Genomic DNA, 25,556 nt, shown 5'->3' on the forward strand with positions numbered 1-25,556 from the left:
TCACTGCCCCAGGTCATGGGGAGGTCTGCCCTCACTGTCCCAGGTCATGGGGGAGGCTGCCCTCACTGCCCCAGGTCATGGGGAGGTCTGCCCTCGCTGTCCCAGGTCATGGGGAGGCTGCCCTCACTGCCCCAGGTCATGGGGAAGTCTGCCCTCGCTGTCCGTCCCAGGTTTGGGGTTGTGGGGGGAGCCTGCCCTTGCTGCCCCAGGTCAGGGGGAGCTGTATTTGGAGGGGCGCCTACCTTGAGAGGTGAGGCTGGTCATGGCAGGCGTCCAGCTAAGGCTGCAGTTGCCAGTGCGGGGGTTGCAGGGACACTGGTGCTCACACTTGCAGGGACTCTGGCAGCCAGGCCCGTACCAGCCATGGGGACACTCTGTAAGGGGACACGGAGGACGGTGCTCAGGGCCTCCTTGTGCACTGTCAGACGAGCCCAGGTATAGCCTCCCTGTGCCCTGCAGGGGATGTGTGCCCCTCCCTGTGCACCACGGGGGGTATAGCCCCCATGCACCATGGGAGTATGTGTGTCCCCTGTGCACTGCGGGGAGGAGGTGTCACCCCCCACCCCGTGCACCATGAGGGGGTGTGCCCCCTCGTGCACCACGGGGGGTATAGCCCCCGTGTACCATGGGGGCGTGTGTGCCCCCTGTGCACCGTGGGGGGGTGTGCCCCCCGATGCACCATGGGGGGCGTGCCCCCCTGTACCATGGGGTGTGTGTCCCCCTGTGCACTCCGGAACAGGTGTGTGCAGAGCAGGTAGGGGCCGCAGGAGATCCCTCCAGAGCAGCTGAGTAAGCACCGTCCAGCTGCCCAGGCCAGCCCTGTAGGGTACCCCTGAGATTCTCCAGGCTTGCTGACGGTGGCTTCACCTGGGCTTACCCTGTGTACAGATGTCCCCAGTGAAGCCTGGGGGGCAGCTGCAGGTCCCACGGACCGGGTCACAGGCAGCTCCGTTCCGACACTGGCATTTCTGGGCACAGTTCTCCCCGAAGGAACCGTTGGTACAAGCTGGGACGGGGAAAGGGGGTCTTTGCAAAATCCGGCCCCGGCCCCTCCTAGACCAGGGCCCGTAGGGTTTGCAACAGGATCTCCGCCACCCCAGAGGGGACTGCAGGTTCATGCGTTCACCCGACAAAGTTACTGGGAATCTTATGGCACCAGGCCCTATGACACCGTGGGGACAGGACACAGGCCCTGCTCCCATGGAGCCTACAGTATGGGAAGGGAGACGCCACAAGGCAGTAAGCTGACAACACAGTGCTAGAAGGGACAGTTGCTGGCGGGACATGAACAGAGCATGGCAGCAGCTGGTGGGGGCTGGGGACACTTAGCTTGGCGAGGGGAGGGTTCCCTGTGGAGGTGACATTTATGCTGAGCCTTGGAGGAGGCGGAGCCACTCAGGAAACTGGGGGAACAGCAATGGCGGAAGCGAGAACATGAGGTGGGAAATCGCTTGGCCTGTTTGAAGATCCAAGGACAGGGAGGCCTGCTGGGCGCAGGAGCCGGGGCACATGGGCAGGGCCTGGCTGGACAGGGCGAGGAGGAGCCGGGGCACATGGGCAGGGCCTGGCTGGACAGGGCGGGGAGGAGCCGGGGCACATGGGCAGGGCCTGGCTGGACAGGGTGGGGAGAAGCCAGGGCACATGGGCACGGCCTAGCTGGACAGGGCGAGGAGGAGCTGGGGCACATGGGCAGGGCCTGGCTGGACAGGGTGGGGAGGAGCCGGGGCACATGGGCAGGGCCTGGCTGGACAGGGCGGGGAAGAGCCAGGGCACGCAGGGCCTGGCAGGTCATGCCAAGAAGATCGGGATTTCCATTTAGTGCAAAAGAAAGCCGCTGAAGGGTTTTAAGCTGTGGCTGGTTGTAGTGGGTTGAACTTTGTGTCCCACAAAGATATGTCAAAGTCCTAACCCCAGGTACAGGTTGTCAGGTGCCAGTCGAGTCGATTCCGACTCACGGTGACCCCGTGTTACAGAACAGAACTGCTCCACAGGGTTTCCTTGGCTGTGATCTCTACGAGAGCAGATTGCCAGGTCTTTTCTCCCAGAGCCACTGGGTGGGTTAGAACGGCCAACCTTTCAGTTAGCAGCCCAGTGCTTAACTGCTGCGCCACCAGAGCTCCTCAGAGCACAGGTAAGTGTATTTGGAAATACCGTCTTTGCAGCTGTCATTAAGTTAAGGATCTTGAGATGAGGACATCATCCCGGATTTAGGGTGGGCCCTAAATCAAGGACTGGTGTCCTGATAAGAGAAAGGGGGGGAGATTTGACACAGAGACAAACGGAGCAGACTACGTGAGGATGGAGGCAGAGACTGCAGTGATGCCGCCGCAAGCCAAGGAGCACGGACGCCACCGGACGCTGAAAGAAGCAGGGAAGGATTCTCCCTAGAGCCTTTGGAGGGGGTGGCCCTGCCAATTTTGGACTTCCAGCTTCCAGAACTCTGAGAGGATAAATGTGTTGTTTTAAGCCACACAAAACTAAAACCAAACCTGTTGCTGTGGAGTCAATTCCAACAGAGCAGAACCGCCCCACAGGGTTTCCAAGGAGTGTCGGGTGGATTCGAACTGCTGACCTTTTGGTTAGCAGCTGAGCTCTTAACCACTGCGCCACCAGGGCATCTTAAGCCACCTTGTTGTTGTTGTTAGGTGCCGTCGAGTCGGTTCTGACTCATAGCGACCCCATGTACAACAGAACGAAACACTGCCCGGTCACATGCCACCCTCACAATTGTTATGCTTCAGCCCACTGTTGCAGCCACTGCTGTCAATCTATCTCCTTGAGGGTCTTTCTCTTTTTCGCTGACCCTCTACTTTACCAAGCATGATGTGTTTTCCAGGGACTTGTCCCTTCTGATGACATGTCCAAAGTATGTGAAACGTAGTCTCGCCATCCTTGCTTCTAAGGAGCTCTCTGATTGTACTTCTTCCAAGACAGATTTGTTCGTTCTTCTGGCAGTCCATGGTATATTCAATATTCTTCGCCAACAACATAACCCAAAGGCATCAATTCTTCTTGGACTTTCTTATTTATCATCCAACTTTCACATGCATATGAGGCAACTGGAAACACCATGGCTTGGGTCAGGCGCACCTTAGTCTTCAAGGTGACATCTTTGCTTTTCAACACTTTCAAGAGGTCTTTTGCAGAAGATTTGTCCAATGTAATGCGTCCTCTGATTTCTTGACTGCTGCTTCCATGGGTGTTGATTGTGGATCGAAGTAAAACGAAATCCTTGACACCTTCAATCTTTTCTCCATTTATCATGATGTTGCTTATTGGTCCAGTTGTGAGGATTTTTGTTTTCTTTATGTTGAGATGTAATCCATACTGAAGGCCGTAGTCTTTGATCTTCATTAGTAAGTGCTTCAAGTCCTCTTCACTTTCAGCAAGCAAGGTTGTGTCATCTGCATAACACAGGTTGTTGAGTCTTCCTCCAATCCTGATGCCCTGTTCTTCTTCATACAGTCCAGGTTCTCAGATTATTTGCTCAGCATACAGACTGAATAAGCACAGGGAAAGGATACAACCCTGGCGCACACCTTTCCTGACTTTATACCACACAGTATACCCTTGTTCTGTCCGAACAACCTCCTCTTGATCTATGTACAGGTTCCTCATGAGCACAATTAAGTGTTCTGGAATTCCCATTCTTTGCAATTTCCATCCATAATTTGTTATGATCCACACAGTCGAATGCCTTTGCATAGTGAATAAACCACAGGTAAACATCTTTCTGGTATTCTCTGCTTTCAGCCAGGATCCATCTGACATCAGCAATGATATCTCTGGTTCCACATCCTCTTCTGAATCCGGCCTGAATTTCTGGCAGCTCCCTGTCGATACACTGCTGCAGCTGCTTCTGAATGATCTTCAGTAAAATCTTACTTGCGTGTGATATTAATGATACTGTCTGATAGTTTCCGCATTCGGTGGGATCACCAGCTGGTGGTAATTCGTTGAGGCAACCCCAGAACGCTAACACAGTGATTGACATGTGAGCTGAGAGTCGAGACAGGAAAACACCTACTTCCAAAGCCAAAGGCAGGGATGCTGCCCCCGCCTCCCTCCCCACCCCCAGGGGGAGTAAAGGCAGCCAGGAGCTTGAAGCTGACCCGTCACCTGCCCCCGTGTGTCCGGAGCCAGCCTATTACCTTCACTGCAGTTGGACCCGGTCCATCCAGCTTTGCAGCGGCAGCCGGCTGCCAAGACAAGACCAAGAGGGCAGGTGAGGGCCCGGGCAGGGCTGGGCAGCGAGGGCTGGGAGCCGCCTCCCCGAGCGCCGACTCACTCTCAGTGCAGAGCCCATGCCCGCTGCAGTTGGAGGGGCCGCAGTCCAGCTCGTTGCAGGCCGCTCCCCGCCAGAAGCGCCCCATGCACTGGCAGCTCCCCTGTACGCAGGTGCCGTGGCTGCTGCAGTCAGGTGGCTGGCAGCGTGGCTCGTGCAGACACACCACGGTGGACACGCGGCGGGGACAGCGCCACATGCTCTCCTTGCTGCAGGGGAAGGGTCCCGTGTGAGGAGAGGCCGCGGTGCTGGCCACCCCCTCCTACAGCCCACGGGGTCTGGTCCCTTCCTGCCTCCCACTCATTCTCACTTCTCTGGCCTTTTATGGGTTCCTGAGTCCCTGGTGCTGCAAATGGCTAATGCACTCAGCTGCTAACTGAAAGGCTGGAGGTTCAAATCCACCCAGAGGTGCCTCAGAAGAAAGGCCTGATGATCGACTTCCAAGAAATCAGCCACTGAAAACTCTATGGAACAACTTGAAGAATGTAATCAATGTCACTGAACTGTACATGTAGAAATTGTTGAACTGGTATATGTTATGCTGTGCATATCCTCAACAACAACAAAAAAGAAAACCTTATGGAGCACAGTTCTACTCTGTCATGGACTGAATTGTGTCCCCCCAAAAATATGCGTCAACTTGGCTAGGCCACGATTCCCAGCATTGTGTGGTTATCTTCCATTTCGTGATCTGATGTAATTATCCTCCATCTTGCAATGTGTTGTAAATCCTCACTTCTGTATGTTAATGAGGCAGGATCAGCGTGGGGTGTATACTGAGTCACAGCCTTACAAAAGGTTCTGACTCAAGCCACACCCTGGCTTGAGTCACACCTTTTATCTTATAAGAGATAAAAGGAGAAGCTAGCAGAGAGAAAAGGGACCTCATGACGACCAAGAAGAGCCAGGAGCGGATCGTGTCCTTTGTACCTGGGGTCCCTGTGCTGAGAACCTCCTAGACCCAGGGGAAGATTGATGCCAAGATACATGGAGATCTCCAAGGAATGCTGGGCCCACAGATGTTGAAAGGAGACAAGGGCCTTCCCTCAGAGTGGACAGAGAAAGAAAGCCTTCCCTTGGAGCTGGCACCCTGATTTTGGACTTCTAGCCTCCTAAACTGTGAGAGAATAAACTCCTGTTTGTTAAAACCATCCACTTGTGATATTTCTGTTATAGTAGCACTAGATAACTAAGACAGAATTTGGTACTGGGAGTGGGGTGCACATCTAAACAAATACCCGAAGTGTGGAAGCAGGTTAATAGGTAGAGGCTGGAAGAGTTTTAAGGTACGTAATAGTAAAAGCCTAGGTTGCCTTGAAGAGACTGTTGGTGGAATTATGGACGTCAAAGGCAAGTCTGGTGAGGGCTGGAAAGGAAGTGAGGAGAGCTACAGAGAGAGTCTCTATGGTCTTAGAGAATGCATACGGCCAGAAATGTGGATGTTAAATGTGCTTCTGGTGAGGCTTTATAAGGAAATGATGAACACGAGATTGGACAATGGAGGAAGGGTGATGGTTTTTATGCAGTGGCAAAGAACTTGTCTGAAGTATGTTCAAATGTTTGGTGAAACGTAGAACTTGTAAGTGATGAACCTGGATATCTGGCTAATGAGATTTCTAAACCAGATCTTAAAGGGGCCACGTGGTTTCTCCTTGCTGCTTACAGTAAAATGTGAGAAGAAAGAATGGACTGAAAAATGAACTGTGCAGAATGAAAACAGAACTTAAAGAGTTGGAAAATTCTGTTGTACAAACTAAGGATACGTGTCCTGGAATGTTCACCAATGATGTGGCTACACAATCTTTTGTTAACGAGATTAAGCCTGACTCATGGATCTTACCAACTACCACAGCAGAAGATTCATCAGCTTAGACTGAAGGGGACAGAGAAAGAACTGAGAATAAATTTGTTTGTTAAAGCCATCCACTTGTGGTATTTCTGTTATAGCAGCACTAGATAACTATGACCTACTCTGACACATATGGGATCACCATGACTTGGAGTCGATTTGACAGCAACTGGTTTTTTGGTTCACACTCACCACAGTTCCTCCTACCACAGGGCCTTTGCACATGCTGTCCCTGCTGCCGGGAAGGCCGTCCTCACCCCTGCCTAGCTACCTCCTCATCCATCATCATCCGCGGGAAGGTCTTTCCTGACCAATCAACCCCCTTCACAGGCTTGGGTTGTCAGCTGTGTTGTTAGCAGCTGTCCAGTTGTCTCCAACTCATGGCAACCCTACGCATGATGGAATGAAACACTGCCTGGTCCTGTGCCATCCCCATGATTGGCTGTGGATCGGATTATTGTGATACATAGGGTTTTCACTGGCTGATTTTCACAAAGTAGATTCCCAGGCCTTTCTTCCTAGTGCATCTTAGTCTGGAAAACTGCTGAAATGTGTTCAGCATCATAGCAACATGCAGGCCTCCACCGACGGATGGTTGGTGGCTGTGCATGAGGTACACTGGCTGGCAATCAGACCTAAGTCTTCTGAATGCAAGGCAAGAATTCTACCGCTGAACCACCAACACCCCCTCTGTGGTCCTGGATACCAGCACACTCCTGCATCCCGCACACTCGCTGTAAGCAGTGAGACGGTGATCACGGCTTCTTCTGTCACTCCAGAATCCCCAGAGCCTGGCACACAGTAGGGATGCAATGTTTGCTGTATGAGACAGCTGGGCAGGGAATCACTATTGGGCTGTGAAGCCTAGGGTTTTGGCAGGCCTAGGCTGGACCCTCATGAAAGGGGGCTCTGGTGGGCTTACCAGTGATCGGATGGGTAACTGGCCAAAGTCCCGTTGAGCACAAACGTGGCAGAGCCGCCTCCATCCAGGTTGATGGCGTTGACGACGCCCTGCTGCAGCAGGAACTCCGCCATCTCCCACAGGTTGACTCTGTGGCACAACATGGCAGCGCTGACGCTGTGGTCACCGCGCATCTGGTTTAACAGACTTTCAACAGTGGACAGCATCACACCCATTAGGGGAGGCAGACTTCTAAAGTGGCCCCAAAGATGTCCCGTTCTGACCGCTGGAGGCTGGGAATGTGATGAAATCACCCTCGTGATCGTGTTGGTGCATATGAGTGGACTCAATGGAATCTCTATTATCTAGAATCAGCCCCTAAAAAGTGAGACCTTTCTATGGCCAGTGGCAATAGAAACAAAGACCTCAGTCCCACAACTGCAAGGAACCGAATTCTGGCAACAACCTGAATGAGCTTGGAAGTGGATTCTTTTTCAGAACTTTCAGATAAGAGCTTGCCTGGCCAACACTTGGATTTTGTCTATGGGCTGAAGACAGAAGCCGATGGATCCCACCTGGACGTCTGACCCAGAGAACTGGGATTTAATAAACAGATGCTGTTTTAATACCCATTTGTTACGCAGCAATAGCAAACTGGTACGCTCACTTGATAGAGAAAGAAACTGTCTCAGAGAGGTCGAGCCTTGCCTGTGGCCACAGAGCAAGTGGACAAACTGGGACTGAGACCAAGGTCTCCTCCCTCCCAACTGTGTCATCTGTTCCCTTTGCCCCAACTGGGGTGCAGGAAGGACGAGGTCTTGAATTGGGGAGACTGTGAGGGGACGTGTGTGGAAGAAGATGAGCTCTTGGAAGTGCAATAGACCTAGGGCCCCTCTTCCCTGGGAAGGTGGGGGACCAGAAAGCAGGCGGGGGTCACAGGGAGGCTGCTGGTGGGGCTGAGGATGCACAAAACCAACTCAGCTCAGGCCCAGCGGCCTCAGCACTCACCCCCGCTGCTCCGTCTGCCCGTCCGCGTGGAAGAGCACCACCTGTCCCTTCTGGTCGTGGCCCACGGCCGTCCTGGCTGATAACACGTTCACAAATTTGCTGAAGGAACCTGAAGGAGAAGCAGCCTGGCTGACACCTGGCCCTTTGGGAGGCCTCACGCCTCCCGCTCTGCCCATCCATCCACCACTCTCCACCTCTTGGTCACCGCCACCACCATCTCTTGCTGGATGCCGCAGCAGCCTCCTCACTGGCCTCCTGCTCCCTCTGCCCTTTCCAGTCCAGGCTCGGCAGAGCAGCCAGACTCTCCTGGTGAAAACCCTCTGATGTTCCACTGCTCTGAGAAAAGAGTCCAACCTCCTTCCCCAGGCCCCCGAGGCCCGCACAGCCTGCTTCCCCTGCCCGCATCCCCTCTCACCACCTGCGCTACTTTCTGCCTTGGGGCTTCCACATGTTTGGGCTGGCTGAACTCCGCTCCCCCAGGCTCTTCGCATAGCTTCCTTCTTACCTCAGTCACCTCCTCAGTGAGGCCTCCCCTGACTGCACAGTCTAATCTAGCCTGTACTCCATCCTAGTATTCCCCGTCCCAGTGGTTCTCAAACTCGAGCATCCATCAGAATCAACCAGGGGGATCATTCAAACGCAAACTCTTGAGTCTCGCCCCCAAGGGTTCTGATTCAGGAGGTCTGAGGTGGGGCCTGAGACTCTGCATTTCTAACAAGCTCCGGGTGATGATCTGTGAGCATTTAGCAGCACTGCTTCATTCTCGTACCCCTGGCTCCGGGCCAGTCTCTCTCTCCTTACCCTGCTCAGCAGCTGCACGAACAGATACTTTCCTTTTCTGCCCTAAAAATTACCATTTCCTCTTAGTATATCATAAAACAAACAAACCAAAAACCAAACCCATTGCCATCGAGTCGATTCTGACTCATAGCGACCTTAGAGTACAGAGTAGAATTGCCACATTGGGTTTCCAAGGAGTGGCTGGTAGATTCGAACTGCCGACCTTTTGGTTAGCAGCCTGAGCTCTTCATGGATAAATTATCCATATATACATCCTTTCTCATACATTCTCTGAGAACAGGAACCTCGTGTGTCTTAACGTCCAGTTCGCAGAACAGTGCTGGGCACAAAGAAGCTGCTCTAGAAGTACTTGCTGGAAGACTCAAGAGTCACTTCCCTCACCACCCCACTGTTCCTGGGTCTCCAAAGGGCTGCGGCCAACCGTCCCCTGCACCCCCCGTACCCCCCATACAGACCTGTCTCCTGCGTCTCATCACACTCGGTGGCCAGGCTCTCGTTGATATAGACGCTTCCATTGCGAATCAGCCACACCACCCCACTCAGCAGCTGCACAAATGGATTCTCAGTGTCCAGCACCTCCTCCTCAGACAGGTACCTGGACATGAGAAAGGTGCGAGGCTCACTCACCAGCAGGGGCAGCTGCGGGTCATGGGGCTCCCTCCTCCTGCCCCTCAGCCTGGCTGCTTGATTCCTCCTGATGCCCAGGGACCTGCCTGGTCAGAGCTAAGTCGACAGAACTGAAGTCAGGCACAAAGGCCTGGTGATGACCTCCCCCCCACCCCATACACACACACCTCTGTAAACACTCAAGCACTTCCCAGTCTACAATTTATCTAATCCAAACAACCATCCGCAGCACATATCAAACGTTATCCATTGCCCTCAATCTCCCTGGCTGTTTCCCTAGTCAAACTACCACCTGATCCCTGTAACAGATTCTTAATTGGCCTCCTTGCTTCTACTCCAGCCTCCTCCAACCTATGTTCCACCCAGAGTTAGAGCAAGCTTTTAAAAAATCAAGCCAGTCCTGTCATCTGACACTCGGTTCCTCAAGCACACCAAGGCCCCCTGTGCCCCTCGGCCTTTGCACTAGCTGTTCCTTCAGACTGCTATGAGCATACCAGTGGGGCTCCTTTCCTCCCTCCCTCCAATTCTGACCCTGGCTGACTCAGACTTCAGGTTGCAACTCAAAGATCTCCTTCGCAGAGAGACCTTTCCTGCTCACCATCCCACAAATCAACATTCTGCTTGGCTGCGTTTACACAATCAGAACTTGTCTCGGTTGTTTACCTGGCTCGTCTTTATTTTCTCTTAACAATGGGAAAGTTCAGTTAAGGTAAAGACCTGGGTGCTGGTCACTGCCATACCCCCAATGTCCAGCACATTACCAGGCATAAAGTGGTGCGCAGTGATACTGGTTGATGAATAACTTCGGCAAAGAAGGTATTACTACGTCCGTTTGCAGATGAGGCAATGGAGGGTCACCTAGGTGACTTGAACATGGTGGTACGGCTACAACCCAAATCTCTGGCCCTCTGCCCCCGACAGCCCTGGAGCTCCCTGCCTCCTCACCCTGTGACCAGGGTCCCGTCGCGGCGGATTCCGAACTGCGCGTTCTGCAGCCCCCTGGAGCTGCTCACCCGCCGCCCGTCGCTCACCACGTTTCCCAGGCACTCGCCAGTATCCATGCGGAAGAAGCCGCCGTTCTGGGCAACACGGCAGCGCACCGTCCGCGCGGTCTCCTCCACGGTGGCGCGGTGTCTAGACGCGCAGCCGCCAGGCCCACCGGGCTCTAGCACGGAGAAGGTGCGCAGGGGAGCGGCGGCCCGGGTCAGGTGGCCGCCCACGGCGCGCCCCGCGAAGTACGAGAAGAAGTTGCGCACGGATGGGCTGACAGCGCCGGGGGGCGCGGGGGCGGGCGGCCAGCTCTCGTGCTCGCGGCGGCCGGTGTGCACTGGCGTGCAGTCCCGGGCGGAGCGCACTCGCGTGCGGGGGTAGGGCAGCAGCAAGTCGTCGTCGCGAGAGACCCTGCGGGGACCAGGCGGCGGGGAGGCTGTGAGCTCGGAGGGCCGCGCCCCGGGCAGGGACAGGCCCCCGAACCAGGCTCGCCCCCGCCCCCCGGGAGCTGCACTCACCCCGAGCCGAAGCCACCGGACGCCTCCGGGAGGGAGCCGAGCAGCGCGAGGAAGAGAAGCCAGCGACCCATGGAGGCCGCCATGTTGAGCGCGGGTCTCCGGTCACGTGGGCCGACCACACGTGACACAAGACGGTCTGGCGGCAGCTCTCGGCTCAAACTGAATTGTTTGCCCGCCTTCCGGATTGCGCAAAATGTCAACTGTCCTGTTAGTTTTTTTGAGGGGAGAAGGGAGGGGAGACTATGAGAGAGTATAACTTTTTGGCGCCTAACAACAACAGCAACATTTTGCATCAGATTCTCTTTTCTAGAAAGTGATTTACAAGCTCAAGTTTCTGCTATAGTCCTTCCCCGCCCTGGTTTGGCAATTTAAGGCTTTTACAATGAGCCGGCTTTTTCGGGCGCCAGCGACTAATCCATCCTACATTCAGGAAGGATGGGGGTGGGACATAACTTCCCCTTAATCCTTTCATGTGTGGCATCTCGGTGAATTTTGGTTTGCGAGGCAATGTGGAAAAAACCTTTGAAGCACATGGAGTGCCAAGTGGGTATTAAATTCTGGCCCCTCGGAGAAACAAAAGCAAATCAAACCTGGCAGCGAAATCCAGGAACATTCCTCTGGGCCTGACAAGAGCGATTGCGGGAAAACATTCAGCGGACAGCAGCAAAGAGGATTAGATAAAGAGAGGAAAGGTTTAGAAGAACACCTCCTCTGAGTTACTCGGCTAGGCGTGGGAGGAACGAGGGGCATTTTCATTCCGATGCTCAAAGATGACTCTGTTGTCACCAAAGAATCATCAACAGCGATTTTCCACCTTGAGGCAAAGCAGGAGGCTTTTAAATTATGAAGCAGAGTGGAAAAAACTACCAATAAAGTTTGTTAAAGTTGGAACGATTACCTAACGCCTTGGTGGAATCATGTTGGTGGGGCAGTAAAAAGAACACATTCCCAGCGTGGGACTGTAGTGATCAAAGACGGTTAAAACCCAGGGCTGAAACTGGACCAGGGTGGAGGAAACCAAATCAGCAAGAGAGATTTCAGGGACATGGCAGTCTTGGACTCCTGAGATAAGTACTAACAATAATGATAATAAAAATGACAATAATGATAAAAAAAGAAAACACATTCTAGGACCTAAGTGCTCTGCTGCTAACCAAAAGGTTGGCGGTTCAAACCCACCTAGCAGCTCTGCAGGAGAAAGACCTGGTGATCTGCTCCCATAAAGATTTAAAAAACAAAACAAAACACAAACCTGTTTTTGTTGCGTCAATTCCAACTCATTGTGACCCTGTAGCACAGGGTAGAACCGCCCTGTAGGGTTTCCAAGGAGCCGCTGGTGGATTTGAACTGCTGACCTTTTGGTTAAGCAGCCCAGTTCTTAACCACTGTGCCACCAGGCTCCCTGTAAGTAGGATTTTCTAGGCTATAACCTCTCCTTCTGTAAAGATTACAGCCTAGAAAACCTTGTGTGGCAGTTCTGCTCTGTAACATGGGGTCACTCTGAGAGTTGGAACCTACTCTACGGCACCCCAAAACCACCACCACCACCACCCAAACTATAAGAGGAAGAAAATGAAGTTAAAAAGAAAACATGTTCTTTCACACTAGGAATAGCTCTAGTGTGGAGCCTTCTGGAAGCAATGGGATGGCGGACTTACAGAGACTCCTAGCCCGAGGGCTGGGCTGTTGCTTGTTTTTTTTTTTTTCTTTTTTTACCTTGGAGTCTAATTTTGATGCCTTTCTGCACATAGACCGTTGGCACCTGAATCTGAAATACGGCTCCAGGAGGTACTTTCTCAAAACTAGTGTCAGAGCTCCAGGTAACACATTTAGATACCTCCTCCTGAGTCAGAACACAAGGGAAGACCTGGGCAAGCTCCACTTCCCGTCACACCATCACCATTACGGCAAGAGGCAACACTTCACCTAGACTTACTAGGTTATAGGTCCTGTTCTCAGTACTCCACGAAGATAACTCTCACAGCAGTAGAGGTAACATTGAGGGTGTTTTTAGTTGGAGCCCTGGTGGCGCAGTGGTTTAAGTGCTTGCCTGCTAACCACAAGGTTGGTGGTACGAACCCACCAGCTGCTCCGAGGGAGAAAGATGTAGCAGTCTGCTTCTGTAAAGATTTATAGCCTTGGAAACTCTTTGCGGCAGTTCAGCTCTATTCTGTAGGGTCGCTATGAGTCAAATTCGATTCGACAGCAACAGGTTTTATTTTGTTTTGTTTTGTTAGTTGCTGTCGGGTTGACTCCAACTCATGGCAACCTCACATGTGTCGGAGTAGAACTGCTCCATAGGGTCTTCAAGGCTGTGACCTTTCGAAGTAGATCTCCAGGCCTGTCTTTCAAGGCGTCTATGGGTGTGTTTGAACCACCAACCTGTTAACCACTAGGCAACACTGCCGCTTGTAAAATGATATCACATAATGATTCTGAAGAGTTCTCCACACAGGACCTGAAAATTAGTATATGCCACCTTCTGTGGTAAAATCTCTAGTTCTAGCTCATGAACTGTTATTTTCGGAGACCCCTGGTCCTTTCACTCAGCAAGGTATGACGGTTGACATATGAACAAATAGCCTTTATGACTCCAGTTTATGAGTCTCTGTTGGAGCCCCTGGGCGGTGCAAATGGTTAACATGTTTGACCGCTAACCAAAAGGTTGAAGGTTCGAGTCTACCCAGAAGCACTTCAGAAGAAAGGCCTGGCAATCTACATCTGAAAAATCAGCCATTAGAAACCCTAGGGAGCACAGAATCGACTTGATGGCAGCTGGTTAACTGGTAGAATTTGTGTTAAACGAGACTGAAGATTGAAAACAGAGACCTAGGGATTGCCCACTGTCGTCTTAAAGACTGAGAAGCAAGACCCAACTCATAATGCAACCCCACTCTAAATTTATTCATCCAGACCAGGGCTTCCAAACCAGTTTGTTCCAGTTCGAACCCCTGCTGAGAATTTGCATTTGTAACAAGTTCCCAGGTGATGCTAATGATGCTGGTTAGGGACCATTTCTGAGAACCACTAGTAGAGCAGTGGTTCTCAGAACTTATTATACATAAGAATCACCTAGGGATCTTGTTAAAATGTAGATTCTGATTCAGTATATCTGGGAGGCCATGCACATTCTCAGCAGGGGTTTGAACTGGAAGGAACCGGTTTGAAGCCCTGATTTACACAAGAACTTCTCCAAGACCAATGTCCCCACGGAGGCAGGGATGGTGTTGGACACCATGGCTTTCTCCGAAGGATCACAGTTCAGCATGGCAGGAACACTTGGAACATCGAGAGTTCACACACGGAAGAAGATAGCACAGACCCACTGATGAGCACTGTGATTAGCTGTAATTAGGAATGATTCGTCTCGTGACACCAGCTATTGGCTGAAGGGAACGGGGGTGGGGATGATTCAGAGGGTTGTCTTGGTCTCCAGGTGTTTTGGTCGTTTGTTCCCGAGAAGACAAGATTCCCAGGCTGGCCCGGTCTGGGCTGGGCCCCAAGCTCCGGCAAGCCCACAGGTGGAGCAGCAGGCCGGGAATTCCCAGACTCGGGTGAGTAGGAAGCCTCGTGGGAGAAGAGGCTGTAGCAGGGAACAGAGGGAGGGCCGGCGCCCAGCCCACGCACCTGGACAGGACAGGCTTCACCCTCCCTGCTCACCCCGGCTCCCCAACAACCCAGGATGGTGTATCTGGGCTGCTGCTTTCTCAGGATGGGGCCCCAGGACCCGCCGAAGGAAGGACTAAACGGGTCTGTTTCGTCTTCCGGGCGGCAGGTGTGGACCCATCTGTCTCAGGAGCTGCTTGGCAGTGATGGTGTGGATTGGAGGGCCTTTCCCTGAGCTCGGGGGTGCTCCATCAGGACATAGAGGAAGCCGCCCAGGGCTCCGACCGCCATGGCGGTGTTGTGGGCAGAGCAGCCATCTGGGGAGAGAAGTGACCCCCAGTGAGTGCCGGGGGCAGCAACCTTGGCCCCTTATTCAATACCGTTCCCTTGTGTGTCTCGACTGTTACTGCAGCCAGCTTGCGGGGACTGTATAAACGTTGTTGGTGCCCCGCACGGACCCTCTCTCTTGGGTCTGAAACCCACGTTTTAGCTGCTGGGAGTGTTGGCTGCTAATGGCTGTCTTCTCTGGAGAACAGCTGTCAGCCCATTGCAGCCTCCTCCCTTGGGAGATTATGCCCCGTCCCCGGGTGACTCCCACCACCCATCTGTCAGCGTGTTGTGCTGTGGTGGTCTGTGTGTTGCTGTGATGTTGGAAGCCATGTCACCAGTATTTCAAATACCAGCAGGGTCACCCATGATGGACAGGTTTCAATGGATCTTCCAGACTAAGACAGACTAGGAAGAAAGGCCTGGTGATCTACTTCCAAAAGTCAGCCAATGAAAACCCCTATGGAGCACAACGGTCTATTTTGTAAGCGATCATGGGGATGGCACAGGACCAGGCAGCATTTAGTTTGCTCTGCGTGGGGTGGCTGTGGGTCGGGGGCTGACTTGACAGCAGCTAAGAAGAGCCTTCCTTCCCTCCACCTCCCAGACATGACCTGTGCCCCTTCAGTGATGGCGGGGGCTGTCTTCTCTCCAATACTGTGCGTGGAAGAAGATGAACACAGGCCCCCACTTTGCTAGGCGTCTCCAGTGCACACCACGGACGCCCCCCGGGTATTTTCCTCACCTGTAAATTGTTTTTCTCGCCTTTTCACTCTGCTCAAAAAATGCTGGTGGTATCGAGTGGCTTTAGATAATCTGTCATCTTCAGGAGCTGATGATGGGGAACAGGGAGAGGAATCTAAGATCAACTTCTCGAGAGGGACATTCAAACTTACTAACCCTCCCACCCGCCTCAAACCGCCTGAAGCACCTCAGGTCTTCTCCTGTAACTGGTGGAGTTTCCGGACGCTTCCCCGACACCTGTCTGTGGATCCTTCCACCTGGTCTAAATTTGTCTCCGATGGTTTTTCAAAGGGTGATTCCCCAGCTAGGCACATCAGAACCGGAGGGGCTTTCTAAAGATGAAGGTTCCACAGCCCCACCCCTGACCTGCTGAATCTATAGGGCTGGGGACGTGAGAATCTGCATTTTACAAACCTCGATGATTTAAAACAGACTATCTTATTTCAAAACCTCTGCTTTTTTGAGCACCCCAAGCTTCTCATTTAGGATTTACTGGGAGCTTCCCCTGCACTGGAGTCCCTGGGTGGTGCAGAAGGTTCATGTGCTCGGCTGATAACTGAAAGACTGTAGGTTCAGGTCCACCCAGAGGTGCCTCGGAAGAAAGGCCTGGCGATCTACTTCTGAAGAATCAGCCATTAGAAACCCCATGGAGCACAGTTCTACTCCGACACACTTGGGTGTGCTGTGAGGTAGTGGCAGCTAGTTATTGGCCTGGTAGTTTCACATACATCGTGTCTGCTGTTCTTCCAGCTCAGGAAGGTGGATATTATGATGCTCGTTTATTTACAAACGGGGAAAATCGAGGCTCAGAAAGGTGAAGCGACTTACCCCACAAACACCCAGCTGCCACCTGTCACACAGCTAGAAAGGGGCCATGCCCTCAGTCCCTCTCCGCAGATATGTCACCTCTCCCAGACGTCTCCCCTGACCACTTCGCCTAAGGAACCTTCCCAGCCTCCTCCTCTTCCCCCTCCCATTGTCTCCTTCACAGCCCTTATCAGAACCTGCAGCTGTTTTATCTGCGTGTCTGTTGAGGTGGTCTCTGCCTCTCTTCCTAAGGGTCCTGTTTTCCCTCTGTCTGTCTCGTTCCCCACTGTATCCCCAGAGCCTAGAACAGCGCCTGGCACGTAGTAGGCGCGGTAAATACTCGCTGAATGAGTGAATTTGCTAATGCAGGTCCAGGGGATTAGACGTCTTCCAAGGAGATGGCATCCCATCCTGCATAATTTTGGCTTCCAAAGCTCCCAGCTCATTCCCACCGTGTGCGTGCGTGCACGTGTGTTACAAAGCTCTCTCCATACTCCTAACACACTGCATCCTTTTCCCATCTGGCCTAGAATGTGCAGCCCAGTCCCTCCCCCCACCCCAGCCAGGGTGGAAGCACAGCTCACCCGGCTTCCCGAAGCATCCTTCTCTCGGCTTCTGCCAGCTGAGGATGGCTTCCAGCCACCGGAGCTTGTAGAAGTCGATGAATCCGCCAATTCCACACAGCATGACTGGAAGCAAAGACAAGGGGGCCCCCTGCAGGCCTGCTCGCCGGGTATACCTCGTCCCTCTCCCCAAGGCCACCACGGGGGCCACCTGTCTCCTCCCCAAAGGCCAGGCAGCCTAGGAGGAGGCACCCAGTGCGCTGGCTGGAAGAGGCAGCCCAAGGCTCTGCCTTAGCAACAGGGGGCTCCTAGATTTGTGCTCTGCCTCCTGCTTAGGTCCTTAGTCGGAGCCACTCAAGAGTCGGGGTCCGTAAACGAGTTTGTACACTCAAGCAAGTATATAAGTATATCCCAAATATTGCATGGGACATACTTATACTAAAAACTTAGCCATTTATCTGAAACTCCAGTTTAACTGGATGTTAAACCCAGGGCCTCCCTTTTGGCCTCATCTCTAAGGCTTTCAGAGTCTGTCAGTCAGTCAGCTGGTCGGTCAGTATGTCCGGTGCTTCGTCACTGGGTCAGTCTTTTGGAGGCAGACAGCAGTCACGTGGTGGTGGAGAAGGCAGTCTCTGTGTTAGGGCTGCCAGATAAAATACAGGACACCCAGTTAAATCTGAGTTTCAGATAAACAATGGATCATTTTTTTACTACAGTAAAACCTGCGAAATCCGGGACCTGTGTAAGGCAGAAACCTGTCAGAGAAGGACAACTCAAACATTTTCCACTAAAATGGGGGATAGAAAAGTGGTAAGACTGCACCCTGTCAAAGGTGGAAAACTTGCGAGACCCGGAAAAACAAGGCGGTCCCATTGAGTTCCAGCTTTCACAGGCTTCACTATGTAAGTATATCCTATGCAATATTTGGGATATACTTAAACTAAAAAAAATTTTTTTTGTTTATCTGGAACTCAGATTCACCTGGGAATCTGGTATTTTTATTTGCTGTATCTGGAAACCCTACTGTGTGCATGCGTGTGTGTGTGTGTGTGTGTGCGCGCGCGCGTGTGCACGCGCGCTCATGCCCTGAATCAGGGAGACCCTGCTGCTTTGCCTAAGGGAGGAATGTGGGGCGCACTGTTTTCCATGAAGATGTCCTGGGTGGGGTTGGCATATCCGGCGGCCTCAGCTCTCCGGTTCAGATCCATCATGTTGGCACAGAAGAGGTCCATGTAGTGCTGGCTCTGGAGGAACAGCCCTTTGGTGCATCCCATCTAGGGGACAAACACCCAGAGACAAGGAAGTGAGTACCAATGGCAGCCGCTCACTGCAGCTGCTACAGGGGAAGATGTGCAGTTGTGTGGTGGTCTTGCAAGTGGCTGCATTTGGAGCAGACCTTCCCCCTTTTCTCGAGATTTCTTCCCCACCACCACACACAGCTTATTTGGGCTCCCTCACTGGAGAACTGCTGTGGGTCAGAGGGAGATGAGTTCAAGTCCTGCTTCTGCCACTCACTAGCTGTGTGACCTTGGCCAGCTGAATTAACCATTCTGAGCTCCTCTGGGGCGGGGGGGGCCGTGCCACTAGCAGGTGAAGTAGAGGATGCCTCGTGTGGGTGGCTGAAATGAAGCCCAACGCCGGGACACGTTCTGAAACTGTTAGCCGCTATAATGCATTCTGATTTGGGACCGATCCTTCAGTGCTTCTCAAAGTGTGGTCCGAGGGCCAGGGCTGGTCCCTGGACTGTGACTCAAGGAGGACAGGAGCTGACAGAAGGCTTTAGCAACTTCTACAGCCACTTGTCAGAGTCATTTTCTATCTGTTGAATCTAATAATTCAGTTTCTTTATAATTAAGTTTTACTGTATTTTACAGAAATATTGGTTGTGGCAGCTTGAGAATAAGTAATACAAAACTGTCAAACAAAAACAAGTTGCTTTTCTGCTAAGAATTTCTGGACACCAGATAACATTTTTGAAGAGAGATAATGAGCCCCACCTGCTTCATAGATAATGCAGAAATACATATTTAAAAAATTATTATTTACCACATTTGAGCTCTTGACACCCCAACCCTGGCTTCTGTTCACAGGACCCAATGGACAGACCCTCTGCCCCAGATGCGATCCACGACACGTCTCTGCCTCGTCCCGGGCCCCGCAGGCCACAAGGGGGCGCTGTGCACTCAGGTCACCGGAGACCACAGGGACTCCCTCCCGGTGTGGGCCGGCTGGCAACAGCCTCTTCTTGAAGCCTCTCCTTTTTCTCTCTCAACAATTTCCACCTAATTTTTAAAAGTGAAGCTAAAACAAGCGCACAAAGCTCAGTCTCCTCTTGGATGCTTTACCATCATTGCTACTTTGTGCCGTTTCACCATCACAGCTGCCGATGAATCCCAAGGGGGAGAAGTATCGCCCAAAAAGCAAGGAAAGGTTGATGCTTCGGACTCTCCCTTCTTTCCTTCTGCTCCCAAGCCACTCTCTCCTGGGTGGTTACTGCTGACGACAGCCCACTGCCCCTCACTCCTGATTGGTTCATCTACCGGAAGCGGCTACCAGAGACGCCATCCTAAGTCCTCGGTTTGTTGTTGACTGAGTTCTTTAAGCTGCTTTTCTTTAATTCCCTCTAGTGCCTTTTGTAAGGAGTCTTGGTGGCGCACTTGTTGAGCCCTCGGCTGCCAACGGAAAGGTCTGTGGTTCGAACCCACTGGCTGCTTCACCGGAGAAAGATGTGGCAATCTACTTCGGTAGAGATTACAGCCTTGGAAACCCTGTGGGGCAGTTCTCCTCTGCCCTATAGGGTTACTAAGAGTCGGAATCGACTTGATAGCAACGGGTTTGTTTTTTTTTTTTGCCTTTTTTTCTGACGCCCTATGGTCCAGTTCAGCATGCAAAGGTATCTATCTGGTTTGCAGGCCAACAGAATCACAAATCGTTCCCCGTCACTGTAGCAGATCCGTGCCCAGTTCCTCTCCCTTCTCCCTCCTCATGTCTCAAGCACAAATCCAAAAAGGCGCTGGTTTCTCCAGGGTGCAGCACACAAAACCACCGCCATTCAACCAGTTGCCGTCAAGTCAGTTCTGACACGTGGCGACCCCATGTGTGTCAGAGTAAAATCAGCTCCATAGCGTTTTCAGTGGTGATTTTTCAGACATAGAACGCCAGGCCTTTCTTCCAAGGCACCTCTGGTTGCACTCGAACTTTCAACCTTTCAACCTTTCAGTTAGCAGGCAAATACGTTAACCATTTGCACCACCCAGGGACTCCATACTGCCATTAACCCCTTGCTGTCAAGTCAGTTCCAACTCAGTGACCCCCACCCCCATGTAACAGACATAGACCTGCCCCATAGGGTTTCCTAGGCTGTAATCTTTATGGAAGCCAGGTCTGTCTTCCATGGAGCAGCTGCTGGATTGGAACCGCAGACCTTTCGGTTAGTAGCTGAGCGCTTAACCTTGTACCATTAGCCCCTTTTCACCTTTCCCGTGCCTCCACGGGCCGTGGCCACCCTGTACTCACCATTCTGGCGGAGAGGAAGTAGAGCAGCTGGTGGGACAAGCAGTAGCCCGAGCAGCCGGCCCTGGTCATGAGGGTCCTGCAGAAGTCCGAGAGCCTGCAGGGCAGGCTGCGGTCCGGCCTGGGGGAAGAGGTTCCAGGCCATTAAGGGAGGAGATCCTAAAGGAATCCGAAGGCATGGAGCCACTCCACTCCCACCCGCACCTTCCCTGGGCATGATCCCACTCTTGTCATTAGGCCCCTAACAGCTTCCAGGCACCCAGCTGGGCACGAGTAGGGATGTCAGATGAAATACAGGGGTGTGTGTGTGTGTGTGTGTGTGTGTGTGTGTGTAGAGGCGACAACTTGGACAAGGCCTTCAAGTGGGAGGGAGCCTTTAAGAACCTGAGGGGGGTCCCAGGAGAGGGGCCGGGGGCCAGGCAGCGCCCAGAAGGGCAGCAGGAGTTTGGGCTTTGTCCCGAGAACAAGGGTGTGGTTTTGGAAAGCGCTCTCTGGTTAAAGTGCGAAGTCCCAGGCAGGGATGGACGTGGAGACCGGTCAGGAGACCTGGGTGGAGTCCAGGGGATGGTGTGGTGGGGCCAGGCTGGATGCAGTGGTTGCGGGTGGAGGGTGGCAGAGGCGGGCAGGCTGCTGGCTGGTGGACTGACTGGGGAGGGCCAGAATTGGGGGTGGGACAGGGAGGAGTCGGTGACTCCTGGTGGAAGAGGCTGCATAGATCCGGCTCACTATCATTACTCCCCGTTGCTAACGCCCGCATTGGCTCATGGTCTTGTTTTTCTCTCCCATTCCAGTCTCTACAAAAAGTTTAAGAATAACCGATACTCCTTCTTGGAGGCTGGAAAACAAGAGAGAATGATCTAGGAATGAAAAACCAAACAAAGCGTCCGCCTTGTGACAAGAAAATCAGGATGTCACCAGATAACCCCCAAGAATATCAGTAAAAGATTAACTCATCTGGGACGTGACCACCTCAACGGGGGACTAACACAAACTTCTAAGACCCATGATCCTGTCCCTGTAAAGCCTTCGGCTGATCTCCAGTGGGGGAGACAGGTTTTTGGAGGAATCTATTCCGCTCTGTCTCCCATAGATCGATACATAATAAAACTCTTGCCGCTCACCTCACCTGTCTCAGAATTGGCTATTGCGGCGGGCGGCTCTAATCCGCGCGGTAACACTGGGGGACCTGGGCCTGGTTTTGCACGGACCCTTGGGTTCAGCTGTGGGAACTTGCAGAGACAGTGGGACCAGAGGAGAGCACTTTGGGGTTTGCAGGAAGCGGGGCAAGTCAGCTGAACCCACCCGGTTCCCAGCAGCTGCACCAGGCATCTGTCACTGCTGTCCTCTGAGAAGGAGTCTTCGGGCTCGAACGTGGGGTAGACCATGGAGGCGTTGGTGCGGGTCCAGGCGTGAGGAAGCTTCCAGAACCCCGGCTGGATGGTTGGCTGGAACTCTGGCCGAGAGCAGAGGCAAGGTGGGGAGAGGCAGGGCAGCCACCCAGTGGCCAAGGTGTAAAATCCACACGTGGCCAAGGGGCTTCCTTAGTATTAGCGACCAGGCCTGGGAGGAAGGGGGCCACAGGCAGGAAGAGCCAGTTGCAGCCCTATTGTTTCAGATCCAAGTGTGGACTGGCTAGTAACCGCCCTCACTCCAGGCTCTGGGGCTCAGGCCAAGGAACTGGATGTCCTGCCCCGACCTGCTCCCCGACCCCATGCAGGGGCTGCTCGGAGCTCCAAGCCTCTCCTGCGGGGAGCCCATTGGCTTTGAAATGCACAGGAAGCGCCTTTACACGTACATTTTTTAAAGTCGTCAGAATAGCGTCCAGCCAGGGTTTGACTTGTTGTGTTTTGTGCTGTCAAGTTGATTGTGACTCACAGCGACCCCACGTGACAGAGCGGAACTGCCCCATAGGGCTTCCAAGGCTGTAATCGTCACAGAAGCAGATCGCCAGGTCTTTCTCCCTCAGAGAGGCTGGTGGGTTTGAACTGCCAACCTTCTGATTATCAGCCAAGTGCTTAACCATTGCGCCACCAGGGCTTCTAGCTTTAACTAGATTCATGGTATCTCATGGAGGCTTAGGATGCTTAAAAAGGATTAGAAGACTCCTTTGGTTTGGGAGTCCCTGGGTGGTGCAAATGGTTAACGCACTCAACTGCTAACTGAAAGCTTGGAGGTTCCAGTCTACCCAGAGGTGCCTCAGAAGAAAGGCCTGGCGATCTACTTCCAAAAAATCAACCACTGAAAATCCTATGGAGCACAGTTCTACTCTGACACATATGGGGTCGCCATGAGTTGGGGTTGACTCGGTGGCAACAGGTGCAACTTTCCACCTGGGAACAAGCCAGGCCAGGTTTATAGGATGGGGCCACTTGTAGGTAACTCTAGGCTAGCAAGGAAAGAGAAACGCTGAGCATTGTAGGGCCCTGGAGATATGCTAGCAAGACGTTAGTCTTTGCAGTACAAATAGTTGAGTTACCTTGTAGATATTCCACCCCCGGGACAGACCACTAGTCTAGGATGAGGCCCCCAACCCTGGAGGTGAGCTGAGTAGGTGAGGCCGACACACTCCCTGCTCTCCAGCCACTCCGAGGGTGCAGGAAGGGCCATCTCACCTGGAATCAGGGGCGACTGGACCTTCCCCGGGGTCCACCTGTGGTTATAGGTGGTCCCAACCCTCCCCTGCACCTGACGAGCCTGCACTAGGTTATTTCATTAAACACCCCCAGACCCTACATTCCTGAAGAAGTGGGGCTCCACCCGTGCAGTTACCTCGTAGGTAGGTGGGGTCACTCAGCTTCTGGTAGGAAATGGATCTGTGGAGGAGGGTCACCAGCCTCCCAGCCAGCCTTCCCACACGCAGGCTCAGCGGCCGCAGCAGGGGGTCCCCGGCCCGCTCCTCCTGAATGCCTTTGAGCTGCTCTGGGAGGAAGCACGGTTGGTTCATTCGCCATGCGTGCAGGAAAAAAATGTACTAAGTTATGATACTGTAATGGGGTGAATTGTGTCTCCCCAGAAAGGTACGTCCAAGTCTTAACCCGCAGGACCTGTGAAGGTGACTGTTATGGATTGAATTGTGTCCCCTCAAAATGTGTCGTGAATACTGTGTATTACTACGGTTGTAATCCCATCTGGGAATGGGTTTTCTTTGTTATGTTAATGAGACAGTATTAGTAGGGTGTGTCTTAAGTCAATCTCTTTTGAGATAGAAGAGATAAAACAAGCAGAGATGGGGGAAGAGAGATGCCAAGCCACTGAAGACAGCCGGGAAACCAAGGGACATGGACTTTCTCCCCCGCCCCCGGCCAACAGAGAAAGCCTTCCCCTAGAGCCAGCGCCCTGAATTCGGACTTCCAGCCTCCTAAACTGTGAGCAAATAAATTTGTTTGATAAAGTCACCCACTTGTGGTATTTCTGATCTAGCAGCGCTAGGTAACTAAGATACCTTGTTTGGAAATAGGGTCCTTGCAGATGTAATTAAGATGTAAGTTAAGATGAGGTCATATTGGATTGGGGAGCCCTGGTGGTGTAGTGGTTAAGCGCTCAACTGCTAACCGAAAGGTCAATGGTTCGAACCCACCAGTTGCTCCACGGGAGAAAGATGTGGCAGTCTGCTCCCGTAAAGATGTATAGTTTTGGAAACCCTATGGGGCAGTTTTACTCTGTCACATGTGGTAACTATGAGTTAGAATCGACTCAACGGCCATGGGTTTGGGCATCTCTCTTGCCTCACCCTGGTCCCTGCTGGTGGGGGAAGGGGCAGAAGTAGGTCTTGGGGCTCTCCAGGATGCAACCTGGGAGATCAGGGGTACAGAGGGGACGTTGGGGAAGGCCATGTGGCCGTGAAGTCACGACGTGGCCCCAGGGACAGATGCAGACCTTCCCCGGAGCCCCACCTCCTGCTGAATCTTGAGTTCCCAGGCGGGCAGAAACCTTACTGTCAACACAGAGAAGGTGATTCGGAACGCCCACCGCCTGGCCCTGCCGAACATGCTGTCACCAACCCCGGGCAGCTGCAGGGAGGGGCTCACTCGAGGTGGGAGGGCTGGTCCCTGTTTGCCTTGGCCCGTCTCCAGCCCACTCCTCAGGGATCTTAAACCTCTCAAAGCTGAACAAACACTTGAGTGTTTTCTCAGAGCCTCCAGGTGGCTTTGGCTGGGAACGGAGGAAGTTGGGGTTGGGACCCAGTCTGGAGGGTCTCCAGTTTGGTCCCTGGACCACCTTCCTGCCAGAGAAGCAGCCACCCCATAAATGCCCGTTGGAAGGACACACTCCCACTGCCTGCCTTGTTAGCGGCATGCCAGAGGGGGCGGCCCAATGGATCATCCCCCAGGAAAATAACAATTTCCAACTCTTTTCTCATGCTGCCTTGAAATCCTTCCTACTTCTGAAACTTTGCTGACAGCCAGGCCCCAGACACCCAGGAGGAGCAAGCCACGCTCTGTCCCCTTCCTTAGAGCCGAAGCAGGTTACTCGGATGCCAGGCAGCCAGAGGACCCAAGCGTGTGGAGTGGGGCAGGGCAGGGCTGTTGCTCCCCGGGAGCTCACCTACCTTGCAGCACCCGGAAGCCCACCACGCCGTCCAGGTTGAGCTCAGGCAGCCTCTCCTCCAGGAAGACAGTGGCTCGCTCCAGTGCGGAGAGGATCAGGCGTGCAACGGTGGCCTTGACCTCTGGGGTGTCTAGCTGTGGCAGCAAGGAGGGCTGCAGCGGCGACGGGGCCAGCAGTAGGAGCAGGAGCGGCAGCCTCAGGCTGGACATGGTTCACTTCTGCTCCCAGCCAGTCAAGTGCTTCTGCACCCTCGCGGCTCTGGCTGCCTCCCCCGCCTCCGCCCACCTCCTCCTTCTCCTCCTCCTCCTGCAGACAGCAAAGTGGCCAGGCAAGGCTGACCCAAGAGGCTGGGGTAGCTGGGCCAGACGAGGCTGCAGGAGAGGGCTCGAGGAAGGACAACTGTAGATGGGTGAAGCAGCTACCTGCAAAGCTGTTGTCTTGTGTGGTCGAGTTTATTCCGACTCCTGGA

The 25,556-nt window shown here is 53.2% G+C and overlaps 2 protein-coding genes across 2 annotated transcripts in view; both read right to left on the reverse strand.

Moving 5' to 3' along the window:
- The window catches only part of NAGPA (N-acetylglucosamine-1-phosphodiester alpha-N-acetylglucosaminidase), a 13,331-nt gene extending 2,269 nt beyond the window's left edge, over positions 1-11,062 (reverse strand). The window contains 8 exon segments of the mRNA XM_023728359.1: positions 243-374; positions 4,152-4,199; positions 4,289-4,494; positions 7,057-7,185; positions 8,044-8,152; positions 9,300-9,439; positions 10,417-10,872; positions 10,980-11,062. Of these exon segments, the coding sequence (XP_023584127.1) occupies positions 243-374; positions 4,152-4,199; positions 4,289-4,494; positions 7,057-7,185; positions 8,044-8,152; positions 9,300-9,439; positions 10,417-10,872; positions 10,980-11,062 (1,303 nt within the window).
- A 3,709-nt stretch (positions 11,063-14,771) lies between these two features.
- Positions 14,772-25,305, reverse strand: CUNH16orf89 (chromosome unknown C16orf89 homolog). Its single transcript, XM_023728317.1, has 8 exons — positions 25,089-25,305; positions 23,309-23,458; positions 21,842-21,992; positions 20,543-20,660; positions 18,165-18,300; positions 17,048-17,152; positions 15,658-15,744; positions 14,772-14,902 (listed from the first exon to the last, which is right to left on the reverse strand). Exons 1-8 carry the CDS (start codon positions 25,294-25,296, stop codon positions 14,772-14,774), a joined length of 1,086 nt encoding a protein of 361 aa, XP_023584085.1. The 5' UTR covers positions 25,297-25,305.
- Positions 25,306-25,556: the final 251 nt, after the last annotated feature.

Source organism: Trichechus manatus, unplaced genomic scaffold (assembly GCF_000243295.1).
Source record: "Trichechus manatus latirostris isolate Lorelei unplaced genomic scaffold, TriManLat1.0 scaffold00024, whole genome shotgun sequence".
Taxonomy (NCBI): domain Eukaryota; kingdom Metazoa; phylum Chordata; class Mammalia; order Sirenia; family Trichechidae; genus Trichechus; species Trichechus manatus.

Bases quoted from the DNA above. Each gene is read 5' to 3' on its own strand.
- CUNH16orf89 (XM_023728317.1), bottom strand. From the start codon at position 25,296: ATGTCCAGCCTGAGGCTGCCGCTCCTGCTCCTACTGCTGGCCCCGTCG. The intron at 21,993-23,308 runs GTAACTGCACGG...GCTCTCGGCCAG, and splicing joins TGACCCCACCTACCTACGAG to AGTTCCAGCCAACCATCCAG. The intron at 20,661-21,841 runs GTGGGTTCAGCT...CTCTTCCCCCAG, and splicing joins GTGCAGCTGCTGGGAACCGG to GCCGGACCGCAGCCTGCCCT.